The following is a 21171-nucleotide window of genomic DNA, read 5'->3' as shown; positions in this document are numbered from 1 at the left end:
GGCCTAATTTGGTTTTTTTTTGAACACGTGCAGGTACCGTTAGTGTGTTTCAGTTCCCCGGAAAAAATTCAGGGAAAATTAGGGACGGCCTGTAGGCGCACTGTGAATCGTATTCGGATCCCGAAAACAAGTAAGGACCCCTCACCCTATTTCCTATCACGGTATTAAAGTTCAAAATGATAAAACGGTATTTCTTGAATTAACGCATGTGTGAAATTGCTTAAGGTTGCTAATGGAGTCCGAGTCTAGTGTGATTGATGATTTACTGTTATTTGGCCTGTTTTACAGCTTTAAATGCATTATGGGGTTTGATGTGTTCATTTTATAGTTTCGAGTGCATATATTACTGTTTTATTAATTATGGGTTGAAAAACTGAAGAACTGACACTGTATGTTGTCTGTTTAGCATGAATTACGATTTGCTTGTTTAAATATGAATTGATGATGCTTATTGAGGAAAAGGAAAATGAAAGATTGTGTAGACTGATAATTGTATGATGGTGGACGGACCGGGTCCGTAGGGAACCCTACCGGGATTGTGGTCTCACATGCCGGACGGGGTGTGGAGATCTTATGGTTTTGGCGCCCATACCGGACGGGGTATGGGGACGGCCCGTTTCACCCTCATACCGGACGGGGTATTGAGGTTTATGGTTTTGGCGCCCATACCGGACGGGGTATGGGGACGGCCCTGGAAACTAATTATGAATGTTAAAGGTTAACGGGTAGCGGGACCCCTATAGACCCCCATGGATACTAGTAGGCTGGTAAATGAGAAAAGGATATGTTGTATAATGATTGAATTACAAAAGGCGTGATAAGTGCTATGTTTTACAGCTTATATTATTCCATGATTGTGATAATGTTATTGTTTTCTTATATTGTTTCATGAATTCCACCGAGGTAAGTGGATGGTAAAGGTTTTATCATAAATAAAAGGATTTGTTGCAAATCATGCTCCATTGGTCTTTTGTGTTTTTCTACCCACCTTTACCTCCGTGACGGTGAGATATCGTGATGTTCTTACTGGGCTAGTGTAGCTCACTCCTTATTTAACCATTTCAGATCAGGAAGACATGGTTCCCGAGCCCGTTCCGCGGGAGGACGACGAAGGGGATGCCTAGAGACTCTGTAGTCATACTCATAGTTTTATTTTTGAGTTTCTCTCTTAGTTAGTTTAATCTTTTATATTTTAAGTACGTTTTTGGTTTCCGTGTAAGGGATGTTAACCGAAATTTTGATCTCGCTTCCGCATTTAATATTTATAATATAATTTCCATTTTGAATTATCGGGGCTGTTACAGTTGGTATCAGAGCCGCGTTTCCTCAGACCCATCCCTTACACAATAGTGCCTTAGATAAATACTCACCGATATATCGTTACTCAATCATTCCTTGTGAATGCAGGTACACGGGAATGAGGAGAGGAAGGCCCCCACTAAACCGAGTGGCTCAGGATAATTCGCTTCGGGAGGATCTTGACAGACTGTATGAGATGGTGGAGGCTCTCGTAGCTGCCCAGCGAAGGCAAGAGGAGAGAAGGGAGTTACCCGGACCTCCTCCGCTAGCGCAGGTTGAGCCCCCGCTACAGCAGGCTGATCCCGAGCCACCCCGGCAGGAGCCTGTTCCTCCACAGTACCACCCGGCGCTACAGCAGCGGTACGACCCTGTACCACAGCCACGGTACCAGCAGGCACCGCCACAGCACATTCCCGTACCCCCACCACATCAGCAGGTGCCACCACAGGGTCCCCCAGTTAACCCTCAGCCGGCCCAAGTCCCTCTACCTCGGGACCCCGCTCCTTCCTTGATCGACCCCGATTTCATAGAGAGGTATAGAAAACTGAACCCTCCTACTTTTGCAGGGGGATCCTCTTTTGAAGAGGCCCAATACTGGCTGGCAGAGACTGAAAGAGCTTTCGAGACCTTGGAAGTAGTTCCTGAGCAGAGGGCTGCCATTGCCTCCTACATGCTGGTAGGGGAGACATTGCTAGGAGAGGTTGTCTACAGGGCATGTGCCATGGAGATAGCAGATAGGAAATTGAGGGTAGACCTTATAGGGTTAGACACAGGGGATTTTGATGTAATCCTAGGAATGGATTGGCTAGCGGCGTATCACGCCACCATAGACTGCTTTAATAAAAAGATTGTATTTAATCCTCCCAACGAGGAGCCTTTTACAAGTTAATAAAATTATCCAGTACTGATTTCCCGAATGGCAAGTTTTTCTTGATTTTCAGTGCCTTAATCTTGTATTTTCTCTAACTAGGTAAACCCAAGAAAGAAGTTTGTATCCAAGAGATTCCAGTAGTCCGAGACTTTCCAGACGTATTTCCGGATGAACTGCCCGGTCTACCAAGGGACAGGGAGGTCGAGTTCACCATAGACTTACAGCCAGGTACCCAGCCCATCTCAGTAGCTCCTTACCGAATGAGTCGCATCGAGATGGAAGAACTAAGGAAACAGATCACTGAGCTACAAGACAGTGGCTTCATTAGGCACAGTGTTTCCCCATGGGGTGCCGGGGTTACTTTTGCAAGGAAGGGAGATGGAACATTGAGACTGTGCATTGATTACAGAAGGATAAACAAGGTAACAATCAAGAACAAATATCCTCTTCCTCGGATTAATGACCTTTTCGATCAGTTGCAGGGTGCACAAATCTTTTCTAAAATAGATCTACGATCAGGTTACCATCAGGTAAAGGTAAGAGCAGAGGATATCCCCAAGGCGGTATTCCGAACCAGGTACGGACACTACGAGTTCCTCGTTATGCCGTTTGGGCTAAACAACGCCCCGGCCATCTTTATGGATCTAATGAACAGAATCTTCAGAGAGTTCTTGGATCAATTTGTCATCGTGTTCATCGATGATATCTTAGTCTACTCAAAAAGTAGAGAAGAACATGCTCGTCCTCTTGCCCAAGTCCTACAGGTACTCAGGGAAAAGGAGTTGTATGCAAAGTTGAGCAAGTGTGGATTTTGGCTCGAGCAAACCGCCTTCCTAGGACATGTTATATCGAAGGAAGGGGTGTCAGTGAACCCCGAAAAGGTTGAAGCGGTACTTGGTTGGGAAAGGCTGACAACAGTTAAGGAAATTCGCAGTTTCCTAGGGATGGCAGGTTATTACCGCCGGTTTGTCGAAGGGTTCTCCAGTCTAGCGGCTCCTCTAACCCGACTCACAAAGAAGAATGCAAGGTTTGATTGGAATGAGAACTGCGAAAGGAGTTTTTCAGAATTGAAGAAGTGACTGACTACTGCACCCGTGCTGGCTCTACCGAGTGGATCAGGAGGGTATACAGTTTATAGTGATGCCTCCTATCTGGGTCTGGGTTGTGTCCTGATGCAGCATGGAAAGGTTATAGCATATGGGTCTAGACAGCTAAAGAATCATGAGAAGAACTATCCTACCCATGACTTGGAGCTTGCCGCAATCATACACGCCCTAAAAATCTGGCGCCATTATTTGTATGGAGAGACCTTTCAGATCTACACCGATCATAAGAGTTTGAAGCACATCTTCACTCAGAAGGATCTCAACATGCGTCAGAGAAGGTGGATGGAACTCCTCAAGGACTACGATTATGACATCCTATACCATCCAGGTAAGGGCAACGTAGTAGCCGATGCCCTCAGCAGGAAAGTGCAGGCACCCTGGCCCATCTGATGGTTTCAGAATGCAGGTCCATTGGGGCCACGCAGCAGGTTCGACTGCGAGATCTGAAGAGGGCCACATGTTTGAGCCATCTAGCAGTCCAACCCGAGTTAATCCAAAAAATAAAGGAAGCCCAGTCAATCGACCACGCCCTAGTAACCCGCAAGAAGGATGCAGAACAGGGAGTGAACTCAGAATTTCAGATCTCTACCGACGGATTGATTCGTTTCAGGGACAGAGTGTGTGTCCCAGACGACAGTGAGTTAAGAAGAGACATCATGACAGAATCCCATAGTTCAAGGTTCGCCATGCATCCAGGAAGTACGAAAATGTACCAAACTATGCGACCTCGGTTCTGGTGGAATGGGATGAAGAGAGATATAGCCGACTTTGTATCTAAATATTTGGTATGTCAGCAGGTCAAAGCAGAACATCAACGCCCGGGCGGGTTACTTCAGCCTTTACCGATTTCGGAGTGGAAGTGGGAACATATCACCATGGACTTCGTATCGGGACTACCCAAGGCACGATCGGGACATGATGTTATATGGGTAATTGTTGACTGACTCACTAAGTCTTCCCACTTCCTGGCCATCAAAATGACTGATCCCTTGGACAAGTTGGCAAGGATGTACATCCGGGAGGTAGTCAGACTACATGGAGTTCCAGTAACAGTGGTATCCGACAGGGATCCCAGATTCACTTCTCGGTTTTGGAATAGTTTCCAGTAAGCTATGGGAACAAAGCTGTCTCTTAGTACTGCCTTCCACCCCCAAACCGATGGACAATCAGAGAGGACAATTCGTACGCTGGAGGATATGCTCCGAGCTTGTGTCCTTGACTCCAGGGGCCATTGGGACGACCACCTACCCCTGATAGAGTTTGCTTACAACAACAGCTACCAAGCAAGCATCGGCATGGCCCCATACGAGGCGCTATACGGGCGTCCGTGCAGGTCGCCGATCTGTTGGGAGGAAGTGGGCGATAGAAGATTGTTTGGCCCGGATTTGGTAGAAGAAACCACGTCCAAGATAGTTAAGATCAAGAAGAACATCCAGACAGCTCAGAGTAGGCAGAAGAGTTATGCCGATACCCGGAGAAGGGACCTGGCCTTTGAGAAAGCCGACCTGGTGTTCCTTAAAGTCACCCCCTTCAAGGGAATTAGCAGGTTCGGCAGGAGGGGAAAATTAAACCCCAGATATATTGGACCCTTTGAAATCTTAGACAAGATTGGTACCACTGCCTACAGACTTGCACTGCCTCCTGAGCTCTCCCGGGTTCATAATGTGTTTCATGTATCTATGCTACGTAAGTACAATCCGGACCCTTCTCATGTCTTGGCTCACGAACCGCTTCCACCCCGAGAGGACTTGTCTTATGAAGAAGTACCGGTCAGTATCACGGACCGAGAAAGCAGAATACTCTGCAACCGGGAAATATCATTTGTAAAAGTCATGTGGCAGAACCACACGCCCAGGGAGGCGACTTGGGAACTGGAATCAGAATTTAGGGCCCAATATCCCCATCTGTTTGATCAAGAGTAATGAGGCAAATTTGGGGACCAAATTTCTTTATGGGGGGGAGAGTTGTAGCGCCCGGACCGAGGGAAAAAAAAAAGCCACATCGGCGGCCACGTCAGCAGGCCCGGTCAGCAGTCCCGGCCAACCGGGGCCTGCCACGTGGCAAGACCACGTCGCTCCTGAACGGGCCACGTTGGCGATCCGCGTGGGCGCGATCGGATGACCCAGATCAATCGCGCGATCGGACGGCCCAGATTAAAACAAAATGGACGGCTGAGATCAAAGGGCAAGGGGTTATAAATAGAACCCCAACACCAGACCACAAACCCTAGCCGCCTGCCGCTCGCCGGAGAAGACGAACCAGAGGCCGACCGCCGCCACCCGCCGCCGCACCGGGGAAATTTCCGACCGCCGATCGAGGTAAATTTCATACCCCTGACTCGTTTTTCCACGCTGATTCCTCCTATGGCCAAATCGAAGCCAAAATCCTGACCAAACGGCCGGAATACGCGGCCGAAGACCAGCGGCGCCGCCGCGCCCCCTCTCAGTTTTTGCCTCCGACGAGGCCCTTCCCGGCCTCCGTTTGATGCAATTTTTATATCACCGTGATCACCATTCTTTTCTCTACAGGTTGACCGGAGCCGAATCACCAAAACACGAACCTCGCCGGAGAGCCGCTGCACCCGAGAGCGCCGCCGCCGGTAAGCTCCGCTTCTCCGTGATTTTTTGGCCCCCCGAGGGCCCTAGGGTTGTTTTCTCGCAAAGACCGATGCGAGTGTGGCCGAATTCGGCCGGAAACAGCCGAAAACAGCCAACCCGAGGCGAATCACCGCCGCAAGCGGCGGCGCCGTCGCCGGAGCACGGCGGAGCCGCCGTGCCGGAGTTGCGATTTGGGCCGAAAGAGGCCCTGGGCCTAATTTGGTTTTTTTTTGGAACACGTGCAGGTACCGTTAGTGTGTTTCAGTTCCTCGGGAAAAATTCAGGGGAAATTAGGGACGGCCTGTAGGCGCACTGTGAATCGTATTCGGATCCCGAAAACAAGTAAGGACCCCTCACCCTATTTCCTATCACGGTATTAAAGTTCAAAATGATAAAACGGTATTTCTTGAATTAACGCATGTGTGAAATTGCTTAAGGTTGCTAATGGAGCCCGAGTCTAGCGTGATTGATGATTTACTGTTATTTGGCCTGTTTTACAGCTTTAAATGCATTATGGGGTTTGATGTGTTCATTTTATAGTTTCGAGTGCATATATTACTATTTTATTAATTATGGGTTGAAAGACTGAAGAACTGACACTGTATGTTGTCTGTTTGGCATGAATTACGATTTGCTTGTTTAAATATGAATTGATGATGCTTATTGAGGAAAAGGAAAATGAAAGATTGTGTAGACTGATAATTGTATGATGGGGTCAGCCTGACTAGATATCCTAGGAGATGGTGGACGGACCGGGTCCATAGGGAACCCTACCGGGATTGTGGTCTCACATGCCGGACGGGGTGTGGAGATCTTATGGTTTTGGCGCCCATACCGGACGGGGTATGGGGACGGCCCGTTTCACCCTCATACCGGACGGGGTATTGAGGTTTATGGTTTTGGCACCCATACCGGACGGGGTATGGGGACGGCCCGTTTCACCCTCATACCGGACGGGGTATTGAGGTTTATGATTTTGGCGCCCATACCGGACGGGGTATGGGGACGGCCCTAGAAACTGATTATGAATGTTAAAGGTTAACGGGTAGCGGGACCCCTATGGACCCCCATGGATACTAGTAGGCTGGTAAATGAGAAAACGATATGTTGTATAATGATTGAATTACAAAAGGCGTGATAAGTGCTATGTTTTACAGCTTATATTATTCCATGATTGTGATAATGTTATTGTTTTCTTATATTGTTTCATAAATTCCACCGAGGTAAGTGGATGGTAAAGGTTTTATCATAAATAAAAGGATTTTTTGCAAATCATGCTCCATTGGTCTTTTGTGTTTTTCTACCCACCTTTACCTCCGTGACGGTGAGATATCGTGATGTTCTTACTAGGCTAGTGTAGCTCACTCCTTATTTAACCATTTCAGATCAGGAAGACATGGTTCCCGAGCCCGTTCCGCAGGAGGACGACGAAGGGGATGCCTAGAGACTCTGTAGTCATACTCATAGTTTTATTTTCGAGTTTCTCTCTTAGTTAGTTTAATCTTTTATATTTTAAGTACGTTTTTGGTTTCCGTGTAAGGGATGTTAACCGAAATTTTGATCTCACTTCCGCATTTAATATTTATAATATAATTTCCATTTTGAATTACCGGGGCTGTTACATTAATATTCACTTCACCGACTAGTAGTCTATCAAACACAATACACTAAATAAAATTAGAATGAGGATTTAATCACAATAAACATACATTCCAATAAATATATAACGTTGGGTTCTTCACTATTTTGCTCGAAATTAAGTTTTGTATCATACTCATTCATGTCTTACCATTATTATTATTACCGGTATTGCTGGGGGCCCTTGGGATTCCCGCTATGTGTGGGTACATAACACTTTCTTTGTAAATTATCAGTCGTCCCCATACCCCATCTAGTAATGGGCACCACATACTAAAGACCGTCTCAATACGTTGTTTGGTTTGAGCAAAATTTATTAACTTCCAACTCTATCTGATATGGGACTTTCCAGCCCCGTACGACTGAAGATAACATCCACGGCAGGGTTCACCTTATGTACCAAGTCCGTACACTTTTTTTCGTGATACCTAGTAAGTCCTTTCATTCAACAATATTAATTTACACATACCCTTTATTTATTATCTAGCCACTAATAACACATAGGCCCGTATCCCAAACAACACAAGAGTACAAAATTTATATTTCAGAATTCGTAAGAGAATAAACTCGTAGATAAAAGTGGAATAAAAAAGATAGTAAAATAAGAACTTCAAATGTTGCAATATGATGAATAATAAATGAACGAATAAATCAAAGTGAAATTAAGCATAGTAGAACGTGATAATGAAGCTTAATGGAATAAAACATAACAATTCAAAATGTATGATTAATATATTAATTCTAGATAGATATAATAAAAGAAGAACAGAAAACATATTAGACCAACTGAAAGGACATAGATTAAGGTAAAATAAGGTAAAGTAAATTAAAATAGAATGAAATAAAAATGAGTAGACAAAATAAAATGATGATAGAATTAAAATAGCGAATAGATAACATAATTAAACTTGTGATAAAACATAAATAAATTAGTTACTGGCTCCATCGGTAATCTGTATTTAATCATCAAGAAATCATAAAACTGTTTAAAACCACCTCTTATTATCGTTTTAACTTTAATTCATTGTAATAGGAAAAAGGTTTAGGGATTCTTACCCTGTGTCGAGAACCAGAACACCGCCCTTTTCAATTACAGTTCGTGGTTGCTATCGGATTTTTTGGATTTTCTAGTAAAATTAGGAAACACACATCAAAACGGCATAGAAATACGTAAAAGACAGTGAAAAAGAAGGGCAAAAGACACACCAAGTCGGGTTGGGGTTCCGATATGGTGATGCCACCGACCTCCGTCGTCTGGTTCTCCTCCTCCGACATTTTTTTCTCTCAACCAAGCCAAAACTTGTAGATTCATGTTGGAAATTAGGTTAAATCATGGAGAGGAGAGTGTTTTAAAGAGAAAGAGAGGGAATTTTAACCTTACCAATTAGTTTATGGCTTCCGGTACGGCAGCACAGCCGTGCTCTGCCATTTCTCTCTCTCTCTTAGGTTGCAACTTTCCTTGGTTCATTCTGCATTAGGGCAAAGAAATAGGACGAACATGAAGAAAAATCATGCTTACTGGTGCATTTTGGGTCTCTGGCACCATGGCGTCATCGTCTCTTTGGCGGCTGAGCTTCCTCCAACCGCCCTTCTTCTTCTTCTTCTTCTCCGGTTAGGGGTGTCAGCTAGGGTTTGGGAGCTGACTAAAGAGAGGTTTATATACCTCTCTTCGTCTGAGCTAGGTCGTCCAATTTGATGGATGTAGAGGCATGAGGGTCATTCGATTGAGCCTGTTTAGGAAATCAATCTGGATCGTTTGCGTGCACAGGAGTGGCCCTGAGCCATCCGATCGGCCTAGCACATGGATTGCCAGTATGGGCTTCCTGCATGGAGCTCGTGTTGATGCGGCCGCCATGCGATATATGGCGATTCGTTGTGTTGCTGATTGGGCGTCCATGTAGCCTATTTTTTTCTTTTTGCAAGTTGACCCCTATTTTTTAAATTTCTTTTTAAATAGGTTCCCTCCTATTTTATAGTTGTGCCCAAACTTTTGAAATTATTTTTAAAAAGGTCCAAAATGAATTCATTTCATTATTTTTTGTAATTTTGTGATAAATTAATTTTATTTACTCATTCTAGTATAGAACAAAGAAAAAAAAAATAAATGAGTATAAATTCATGAAATTAAACAAAACAAAAGTATTTTGTTAATTCAAAATTAAATGGGTACATCTTAAATTTGGAGTGTTGCATTATACATATATAACGTGCCACCTTTTCGATCACATGTAGCCCATTTCTTCACTAACCATGGGCTTGGATGATTAGGCTGGGCTTCCTTTAGTCCTTTTAAGACACCCCCCCCCCCCCCCCCCAAGATGGAACATATATATTTTCTACTCCCATATTAATTATATGCTAGCTAAGTATTCCATTTGGTAGTACTTACTTCACACATACCTTGTAACTATACTTCCATCTTAAATCTTTTCTTGCCCCAAATGATAATCTAGCTCAATTTGGTTTATTCTTTCATGGGGTACTAGATTTGCTGGTATATGTATCGTAACCTTGTTATCACAATGTGATAATATAGCTTTCGAATCGTCAATCCCAAAAGCAGTTAGTAAATACTTTTTCCATGTCAATTCACAACACACCTACTTTATCCTTATCAATTCACAAGCACACTTATCATTGCCATATATTCTACTTCACTAATGATCTAAAGATCATTATTGTTTCTTAGATTTCTGGGAGATTAAAAAGGCAGTAAGTAAAACACAATATCATATGATTGATTTTCTTATTGTTCAAGCATCTTGCCCAATCACTATCATTGTAGGCATTTAATTTTAGCTATAATGAACTAGACTAGAATAATCCTTGTCAAGGAGCACCTTTAATATACTTTCATACCTTATATGTTGCATTCAAATGCTTGTATGTGATCTATTCCATAAATTGGATAAGAAGTACATAAAATAAGTTATATAAGAGTTCGTTATGGTCAAATACATCAATATCCCAATGAGCCTTTTATACATAATAGGATTAGTGATAATAAGTTCATCATCTTTTTTTAATAACTTAATGTTCTGATCCAATGAAACCTTTAAAATTTTTCCCCTAGTATTCTAGTGCCATTCATTAAATGTATATTTCCTCGAATATATGTGAATCCTTTTTTTTAATCTAATTACTTTAACACCTAAAAAATATTTTAAATTTTTTAGATCTATAATCTTGAATTCTTTTTTCCTAACTTTTTTCAATTCATCAATCAATTGATTATTGTTTTCGACTATAATTATTTCATCTACATACATCGATACTATTGTGAAGTCTCTCTCATTCTTTTTCACAAATTGACTATAGTTAGCTTTTCATTGTGTGAATCTTTATTTTACAATGAAGTTTGAAAAATTGACATTTCATTGTCTTGAAGCTTGTTTAAGCCCATATAGACTTTTTAGTCATATGTATACCTTTTGTTATTTCACTAGGGTATCTAGGTGGTAATTTCATGTACACTTCCTCATTCAAATCATTATGCAAAAGTGCATTAATAACATCAAATTGTCTAAGATACTATCCTTGAAATGTTGGTAAGGGAAAAAATAATCATATAGACATAATCTTTGCCATTGGAGAAAATTCTTATGGTAATTCATCCCTCCTTTTAAGTCCTCAGCTATAAGTCTAACTTCATATCTCTTAGGGGTTCTATCTTATATTTGATTTTGTACATATATTTGCACTCGACAGGGGTTTTCCAATTAATAGTTCTCTAATTTTCTATATTTTACTCTCCTCTAGAGCCATAATCTCATTTCTCACTACATCTATCTAATGAGGTCTCTCACAGGCTTCCTTATATGAATTGGGCTATAACTATGAACTCACAACACGCAAATATCTCCTATGATTGTCATGAATCTCAATGTTGGTGATAGTGGGTGATATAGGGGGTTTCCTTTCCTAGATGTTAAGCTTCTTTGTTCGACCCTTGTGATTCAGGACCTAAGGTGTTAATTAATTCGCACATATAATCCTTCAAATGCAAATGGACCCTTTTGATCCTAGATTTTTTTCTTCTTAGTTGGTTGTCATCATATGATACACTCTATGCAAGAACCTCTTCAACAATCTCTTAATTTATCATTTGTATAGGTGATAAAGTGATATTATTCTCTTTATTCAATTCTTCACTCTATGTGTTCATGTATCTATTTTCCACTATGCTTTGCTCATCCATATTATATGCATGAATAAGAACTCCCATATTTCTTGTCTCAACATCATTTAGGTTAAGAACTTTATCCATGTTATGATTGTAGTTGGACACCTTATAGGGAAACACATTTTCATGAGATACCACATTCCTTGATATGACTATTTCGTTTGTCTAGACGTCAAGTAATTTGTATCTCTTCATATCAAAAAGATATATAAAAAAATACATCTTCTAACTCTATGATCAAATTTATGCCTTCTTCTAGTTAGAGTTGATATAAATGTTAGACACATGAAGACTCTAATATGATTAAACTCAGGCTTGGTTTTCAACATCTCAAAAGGAGTTTTATTTTTTATGGCTAAGAAGGGAATCCTATTCATTATATAGATTGTTGTCAAAATAAAATCACTCTAGTATTTTAAATCAAGTCAACTCTAAAATTTCAAGATTTTAGCTATGTTAAGTATTTGCTGATGCTTTCGTTCAACCTTGTCATTCTACTCTAGAGTTTCCACATGGCTTCTCGAGTGCACCATTCCCTTTTTAGTATAGAATTCTTTCATTTTAAATTTCTTTCCATTATCACTTTTAGTAACTTTGATTCTTTTACCAAATTGAGTTTCAACTAAAGTATAAAATATGTAAATTCAAGCTAGTTTCAACCTTTGTTTACATCAAATACACCCATATACTGTAGGAATTTCAAAAAACAACATGCTCACATTAAATCAAAGAGATTAGATATGTAACGAGAGCGTACCTAAATCTATAGTGGAAGAAATCTACACATCTTGTGGTAGATCTTCCAAATCAACATGTGATTATTTGGAGTTCTCACACTCTCTTTATTTCTAGTGATGGAATAACATAATAGAAAAAATTCTAAGTGTGATTTGAGGACCATAACCACTAATTTATATCCCTAAGCTTTTGTTATTTCTAATTTTACTCATCATAAAATTAGAAAAAATATTTTTGGTCTCTGTACATAAAAAGATTATACTTTATTTGATGGATTAAAGTTCAATATATGTTTAGCCTTAACATATCACTTTTCAGTTTGACTTAATTAATTTGATAGTATTTTATGCATAATAAACCTACATATATAAGTCTACGCGGTTGATTAAAAAAATCCAACATATATATCTATTATGATCATCCATAATTAAAAAAACATATATCTATATCTATCATATGAAATTTCATAGAAAGATCCCTAAATATCACAATGAATTACATCAAAACATTATTTTGCCGTGTGTTCACTGGCATTAAAAGGTAGTTTATGCATTTTAGTTAAGAGGTAAACATTAAATAGCTTACAATCTTTATTCCTCAAACTACATGAAGATAAACATGATCTCGACTGAGATGGATGTTCAAAGTGATAGTGCCCAAAGTTCAAAAGATTCACCTTGATTAAGGCCTGAGACAATTACACCAAAGAAACCTAGTTGAGACACATCCTTGAACCTTTCTTTTTGCCTGAGTTGATATAACTAATTTTTCACATCACCCATTTCACTTATCCTTCACGTCATAAGGTCTTATATTACACAAAACTTGGGTGAAAATATTAAACAACACTTAATATCTTTAGACAACCTTCTTACAAATATTAAATTAAACTTAAAGGATAGTACACACAAGTACAAAATTAATTCATTAGTTATCTAGATTGTTCTTGCATGAGATACTATTAATTTATTTCCATTTAATTAGTCCACCTCAGATGAAGTACTTACAGTAATGTTTGTGTATAGATGTGGCAAAGTTATAATATAATCTAATGCACTAATATCAATGATCCACAAGACATTTTGGTGTTCATCAAATTCTACCACATTAATACTGTCACGTAAAGACATACCAAAAAAAACCAGCCAAAGTGGGTCCTGCTAAGAAGTCGAAGGTGATTGCACCATATATGCTGAGGATTGACTTCATTGAAATAATTCTACAATTTGATTGTACATTCTTATGAGAGAACATGTTGCTTCTTTGTATTGTTTGATCTAGATGAACCCATAGAAGACACTTGACTGACACTAAACTATTTAGCTTTTCCTTGAACCTTAAATCCTTTTAAATACCCTCGAATTTTATAATAGGTCTCTACACTATGTCAAGCATATTACAATTTGAATACATAATTATGCTAGGGTATGCCTTAAAACACTTTTTGAAAGAATGTCCTACTACTTTGCAGTATAAACAATAATATTTTTCTTGATTTGAGTTTGAAGTTTTAGTGCTTTGTTTGTCTCTTTCACATTAAAGCTAAAGTTCTATTAGACACGGTATTCATCAAAATTTTCCTACGTTTTTCTTCTTATTGTATAATTGAATAGACTTCACATAATCAAGGGGAATGCTTAATCAACAAAATATGAGCCTCAATGCCTTTGTATGATTCATTTAGACCTATGAGAAACTTTATCACACAATCTTTTTATTAATACTCAACTATTGTTTTAAGTTCCCCCCATGTGTAGTTTGGCATCGATTCATAATTCATCAAACATACCCTTTAGTCTTGAAAAGTAAATACTTATAGAATCTTGGTTTTACAGGAGGTTTGCGATTTATCTATTTTACCTCATAAATTCTTAGTGCATTTTGTTATATATACCTCTGCTCCAATGCAAGCCATAGTTGATGTGTTGTGTCAGCATAAAACATATAAGTAAATAATATATTCCAAATCCAAGTGATAGTAATGTTATTATATCGACCTGCGTTCCATCAAAGGATCTAAAAAGATCTATTGGTTATCTCAAGCACAATCAATAAACCCTAATTTATTCTTTATTTGCAACACTTTCTTCATCGATCTTTCTGTTATGTGATAATTTTTTCTTCAAGTAATTGAGTAACTATGAGTGTTGCGGAGATCTTGTTTGCTCCAATGTAGTACGGACTATTCGAAATCAAGGGATCTAAAATGATTGCACTTGAAGGATAGCACGACAAGAGAGAAACCCAATGGTTATGAGAATAAAAAATGTATTCCAAAGAGTTTAAGAGTTAAAAAGAAGTATTTATACATCTCTCGAACAAATGATGTACCTATACTATAAATACACCTCAATGTCCCTATTATTAACCTAATATATCTATATGTATATATATATACACACACACACATTTCACACGTGCCACCTTTGTGGTCCAATGCAGCCCATCTCTTCACTGCCCATGGGCTTGGCCATTATGACTGTGCTTTCTTCAACCCTTTTAAGAGGTAGAGAATTATAGATTTACAAATTGAATGATGCAATATGATTTAATTCATTATTGAAACAATACAAAAGTTTTTTTTAAGAAAAGAATGAAACAATAGGAATATTATAAGTAAATCGCAATTTATAAAGAATTAGTGGTGAATCAAGTAGAATTAACAATACATTGTATGAATTCAATTCACATTCCAATTATAACAAAAATCGAGTTCAAAACATATTAACATTAGATCCAATTGACTTTTAATTGGATATATAAAGTATAAACGAAACAAAATTTGTTAGTTGATTAAAAAAAACTAAATAAATCTTTTTTCTAAGAAAAAAAATTAGAATTTTATGTTCTCCGTTACTTTCTTCAATTATTTGCACAATTTATTTCAAAACCAAGTAGTTTTTAAACTAATTATAATTTTAAGTTTTTTAGTTTTTTTAATTCATATAATATTTCAAATTATATGTGCAAATTATGTTCTATTTCTTATATATGATTCATTTTGAGATTCAAAATTCTTAATTAAAAAAATAACAAAAATTTCAATCTACAATTCGAATTTGGTTTGGTTCTGTTGATAAACATGAGGTATATTTGAGTGAAGATTATGGAGAAGAGAATTCTTTCGTAATCTATTGGGCCTTGGAGCACAGCCCATGTGTGAAGAGGCCAGCATTAGGTATAAGCCTAGCCCAGCCCATGTTTACATATTGTAAAACCATCTTTCCTGATTTTATTCCCGACCTGGGAGAAGAGCATCTGCAGCGACGCCTTCCTCAAGAAAGAGCGGCAGTGGGAAAGAACAGAAAGGGAAGAAGATGATATACCGGAAATGGAGTCTGCTAACGGGCCCAGTGGCGATCTTGGGCGGAATAGTTGGCGCCGTAGTAGTAGCCAATTTCATCTTTGTGCAAAACGTAATGTTCTCCCCTCTCTTCCTTCACCTTTCGAAACCTAGCTTTTCTATCTATCAATTTATATCTATTTATCATCTTATACGATTTAAACGGATAGCTTTTTTCTTTTTTAATCTTTTGAGAAGCTGACTTAGGACTCAAAATGTTCGATTTGATTCACATAATTTTGCATTCAGTAGATCAAGGTCTCTTTTGTTTTCCACGTAATCTGGAATTGTTTTTTTTTTTCTCTTAATAATTACGCTGTTTCTTTATTTCAGGCTTAATTCCTTGTAAATTTTTATTTTTACCATATAGAAGGGGAAGAATTTCAAGCGGGATAAACATTATTTCTGGTTGTGTTCTAACTAAAACTAAAATGAGAATTAGAATTAGGAATTGACTGGAAGTAAAGTGGAAAATGAATAAAACATAACAACGTAAAACATCTGAGTTTTAGATAAGTGTATTTGGAATTGGGATGCTTGGAAACTGATGATGTGAATTAGTTTAAATTTTCAGCCGGCATAAAAATTGGTAAGGTAAAATCTGTTTAATGATATCCTTGCTAGTGTTAAGATTGTGATGATGCCCCCACTTTCAAATGAAATTGTAATGTGCAAATATGTGTTTGTTTGATTTATACCATTTCGACATTTGGGACCTTAGGATTAGTCCTTGCATTTGCATATTTTGATATGTCTAGAATATGAAGGAGCTTATAAGCTTATGTCTTGTTGGTTCTGATGATTTTTTAGATCATAGGGATGATCAGCGTTTAATTGAGCTAAAGTTGGCTTTGCCATTCTTGATTTTTTCAAATGACGGGATGGGGGGCAAGAAGTGTTATATCATATGAATTAGATGCTCTCAGCTAAATTAGCTTTGTCTATAATTAAGAAAATGGCTATTAAAATGATCAGCACTCATATTTGAGATTAAATTGGTTTGCTGGTTTTTGAAGTTTATAATGGAAATCTTGAGATTGTTAAACACTAGTAGTCATATATTTAATTGATGTTAAGCGATTATCTGTTCATATAGAGATTTGTTGGTAATTAACGTCCCTGTTATTCATTTTATCTTTGTTGACCAAATCATTTTATAGCTAAATTTTTATCAAATGTTCTTAAACTTCACAGGATCCATTTCTTAAGCCGGAGGAGAAGAGGCCAAACACATCATCATCATCATCATCATCATCATCATCGAGCAAGTAAGAGTGGCTGCTACATGTCAAAGTTGAATGACCCTGTCTGTGGTCTGTGTTTGTCAAGTTTGTTGGCTTAAAAACATGAATTTTAAGCTGAATAATGTTAAAGTTTGAACCAAAGTTTGTGTAATTGACTTGTTCATCTTTAATGACCATTTGATAAGTTCTTTGTCGTTAAAATGTTAGGACAAAGCTTCAAAATTGGATGTCAATGCAGCCACAATTTGAAATTTTATCTTTTGAGTAAGTTAACAAATGTTGTTCACTGATGTAATTATAAACCTGGTACTGGATGATATAGAGATCGAATTCGAGAAACTTCTTCTTTTATAATTGTTTTATCCATTCAGGTTATACGACGAAGCAATAAACAAAGAATTATCAATTAATATAAAAAAGAATAATTACTAGTTATCTTGCTCATGCAAATCTTCATCCACCAGGTTTTACTTTTTCCGGCCAATGAATCTTCTATCACTTCCCAGTTTAGCATCCCGGCGAGGAACCCTTCTAACTGAAACCATCACTGGAATTAGTTCATTATTGATTTGGTCCACTGTTAACAATGATCTCCATCACCAAATCATTCCAAGAGTCAATTGGCCCCGGTAAGCACCAGTGCAGACAGTCATTTTGAACTGTGGCATTCTTTGCCTTGGCAAAAGGCTGGAATTGCCTGTACGGTCCAGGGTGCCCATCAGGCCTCAACATTGAAAGCCGAGTTGTATCCAGTAGCTTCAAAACTATTCCATTTTCTGCTGCCATGGCTGTAACCTTCTCAACTTCTTCCAGCTCAATTTCATGCATTATGGCGTCTACATCCTTCATATCTATCTCACCTTTAAATGGTGCTGTTCGGTTACAAACGCCACCGCTGAACCATTCTCCATTCTCAAAGTGGTCTGGTGTAGTTGTTCTGAATAAAACAAATGCCTTATTGTCTGAGCCTGTGATGAATTTAAGCACAAGCTGGAGTGCTTTACGATATGCATAGTCAAATCCCAACTCTGTCAAGTTCTTTCCAGGGCAGTAATGGCAGCCCGAGATAGTGTTATTCTCATGGTATATTGCAGTTTTCAAAAACCATTTGCCACCAGCAATAACCACGTAATCAAGGCTCTTGTATTTTTCAGTCCATTTCTTATCGAGTTCATCAAGATAAAGCTGGATTTCAGATGTGGAAACACCATTTATATCTTCAAAAATAGCAGCTTTGACAAGGAACGGGGTCCAAATTACTGAAAGAATGAAGTTGTAGCTTGGAAACCGCCATATCTTGGATCTGTATTCTTCATCATGATATACTTCCACAGCTTGTTCAACCTTTAAAATATAGTAACAGAAAATTGATCAATACCTACTCTAAGAATGATTAAAGTTTTGATTCAAGACGACTCAAGAAAAAGTAACATGAGAAAAACAACATGAAACAAAATCAATTGCAGACAATTAGACTAACATGCTGGATTGAGATATGCCCTAGTATTTCCTTTACATGATTCCTGAAAAGAAAAAGGTAAACAATTAGACAACCGAACTCAGCACCCCTGCCTATATACCAAACCCAGCCTAAGGAGTTGGTCTTTTCGTGAGGAAATGCAACTTGTAAAGCAGATTTACGATTCGATTCTTCTACAGCAAAACTGAGAAAATTTTATTTCACATAGTAATCACGACAATGAGAGGAAAAGTGCAAAAAGTAGCTCATCAACATTGTTTGAGAATTTCAAGCATAAATTCATCCAAGAGAATATACACACATAAATACTTCCATATATATATATATATGTATATGTATGTAAGTACACACAGCGGACTGATCAAAAGTAGTAAATACCCTGGATCTGGTCATCATATCTTGTATTCCCGGGAGACTCTTTCAAGAGCAATAATGGAGGTGTAAATGTGGGTTCTCTGTAGCCTAAAGTTTATTGTTCCATTGAGTAACAATTAATGCTAATGAATGCTAATAGAATCATACACCTAACAAACAGGAAATTAAGTTCTGTCTACAAATCGTTTTATCACGAGAAAATGGCAAAAGACAAACTAGGAAATTGTTCTTGCATATGGTCAGTGGACCAAATAACCCCTTGAAAAAGCAGTGATATATAACCTCAAGATGTGGATGTAGTAGTTGGCTTCCACAAATGAAAATGCCTCCAAATGGCCCACCACACAACCCAGTTAAGCTTTTCGTCCAAGAGATTTATACAAGTAATTAGTTCACTCTCCCAGTAATCAATAGGAAGTTTACTTTATAGCTCTATTATTTCACCAGGAAAAGCCAAGTCTAAATCATGAGATGCCATGTAACCATCTAATGTCCCAATGATAGAGCCAAGAATGCAAGAAACAAAGTGATTATACTTGTAACAACTAATTGCTTGAGACAAACATCATAACCCTTCTCTTCTAAGCAACACTAGCTTTTTCTAGATTTGAGTGAGAAACACCTCATAACCATAAGTTGATTGAGTAAAAAGCTTGAAGCTGTTTCATCCAGCTCAAAAGATAAAAGCATGTAAGCTGTGTAACTTTCTGAAAATGCAGATAGACAGCTTCTTATAAGTTCTTTTATATTTACCAAATAGCCATGAAATAAAAACATTTGCAGCAAATACAAATGCAAAAAAAGAAGTACAAGCTGTCAAAGGAAAATTTTCAAGAGTCTTGAAGACCAAGAACTTGTAACAAAAATGTACCTGAGAGAGAATACAGAGCAGTGACTGGACATGGTTCCGAGAAATGGAATCACCAATGAAGGCCCATGATTTGTTCCTCATCAAATCAAGAAATCTCTCAGGATTGAACCTGGGTAATCCGCAATCCCTCGGATTCCATCTCCAGTAAAGATAATCTGAATCAGGCCGTCCATTCCTCATACAATTCTGATGATTCTCAATCTCATGGCAGCTCTCATTTGTGTATGCTGGACCTGATGAGTCCGGTATCCAATCCCCAGTAAAAAGATCACATTTCTCTGCAACTGCAATTACTATAAAAATCAATTGAGTTGGCTTGAGATAAAACAACACGATGAGGAAAAAATAACAGAGCCAATAACCCATGTCTTCCTCTGTTTACTTAGCAATTTCCAAACCCACTTGCATGCTATAAACAGATATAAACAAAAACGCAAATGAGGAAATAGGTGGTTGTTTACCGTACTGTGGAGTATGATTGGCCTGTAAATCAACAGAAATAGGTGGTTGAATGGGGAAAGACGAGACAGGAGGAGGAGAATCGGGTTGGGTCGGAAGCAGAGGAGGTGTGAGTGTGTCCTGAACCAGAGAAAGTGGGAGTGAATCGGGAGGTGTCTGTGTGTCCTGAAACGGAGAAAATGGGAATGAATCGGATATAAAGAGACGAAATGCAAGACCCATCAAGAGCAATGAGATAACAAACTTAACAATCACATGATTTCGCTTGGTGAGTGAGGATGGGTTTAAATCAAGCCTCGTCTCCCTCACCATATGGGCTCAGCTACCCAAAAACACAGAGAAAGGGAGAGAAAAGAGGGAAACCCAGATCAAAGCAAGCGATGTTTTAGCGTTGAGTATTAAAACGGGAGAGAAATTAGAGAGGGACGTGGCTTCGCCATCACTTCTTTTTTAGGCAAATGTGTTAGAAGTCGGAGGGTATGATTAAGATTTGTGGCGATAGGGCGTGTTTAGCTGGTTTAATAATTGATTAATTTCACCAGCAAATTTTACATACATACATATATATATATATATATAAGGCTGCAAACTGCATAGCAAGAGTCGGCTGAGAAAGGCAGTCTGATCTGAATTTTTTTTTTTAATTGCAGCGAGAGTTTCATATATAAAAAGAATCAATGAGACAAGAAACTTGGAAAATACATAAAAAGTTAGAAAACCAGAAAAAAAAAAAAAAAAGATGATATAAAATGGGATGGGAATATATATGTCAATTTTGTTGAAATGCTGAATGTTTCAGTGAGAAAATATAAAATGGCATTTTGCACAGCTGCCTTCAACTTTGATAATTAATAATAAGCGGACCAACACCTTTCTCTTCTATCATATCTATGATAATATTTCTTTTGTTACGTATGCAATCTAATGTTTATGTTAATTAATTTTAAAAAAATTTACTGCAAATGTG

The 21171-nt window shown here is 38.4% G+C and overlaps 2 protein-coding genes across 4 annotated transcripts in view; one reads left to right on the top strand and one right to left on the bottom strand.

Moving 5' to 3' along the window:
• LOC148253724 (uncharacterized) overlaps window positions 1-2906 on the top strand; it is a 57241-nt gene extending 54335 nt beyond the window's left edge. The window contains exon 2 of the mRNA XM_088219665.1: window positions 1408-2906. Within this exon, the coding sequence (XP_088075791.1) occupies window positions 1418-2188 (771 nt within the window). The 5' untranslated portion in view covers window positions 1408-1417 and the 3' untranslated portion in view covers window positions 2189-2906. The remainder of the gene's footprint in view (window positions 1-1407) is intronic.
• Window positions 2907-17340: 14434 nt separating this feature from the next.
• TBL26 (TRICHOME BIREFRINGENCE-LIKE 26) lies at window positions 17341-20882 on the bottom strand. 3 transcript variants are annotated; one of them, XM_022056096.2, is made up of 4 exons: window positions 20454-20882; window positions 20207-20369; window positions 19746-20038; window positions 17341-18363 (listed from the first exon to the last, which is right to left on the bottom strand). In XM_022056096.2, the coding sequence occupies exons 1-4, from the start codon at window positions 20514-20516 to the stop codon at window positions 17581-17583; spliced, it is 1302 nt and encodes a 433-aa protein (XP_021911788.1). In that variant the 5' UTR covers window positions 20517-20882; the 3' UTR covers window positions 17341-17580. The 3 variants fall into 3 exon arrangements, with proteins under 3 accessions (XP_021911788.1, XP_021911786.1, XP_021911787.1); XM_022056094.2 differs by having other exon boundaries at window positions 20207-20879; XM_022056095.2 differs by having other exon boundaries at window positions 19746-20029; window positions 20207-20850.
• Between the last annotated feature and the right edge of the window lie 289 nt (window positions 20883-21171).

This window comes from Carica papaya, chromosome 5 (genome assembly GCF_054855325.1).
Source record: "Carica papaya isolate Zhongbai chromosome 5, ASM5485532v1, whole genome shotgun sequence".
Classification (NCBI taxonomy): Eukaryota; Viridiplantae; Streptophyta; class Magnoliopsida; order Brassicales; family Caricaceae; genus Carica; species Carica papaya.
Note: the sequence above shows the minus strand (reverse complement) of the source record. Positions and strands in the feature narration are given on the sequence as shown.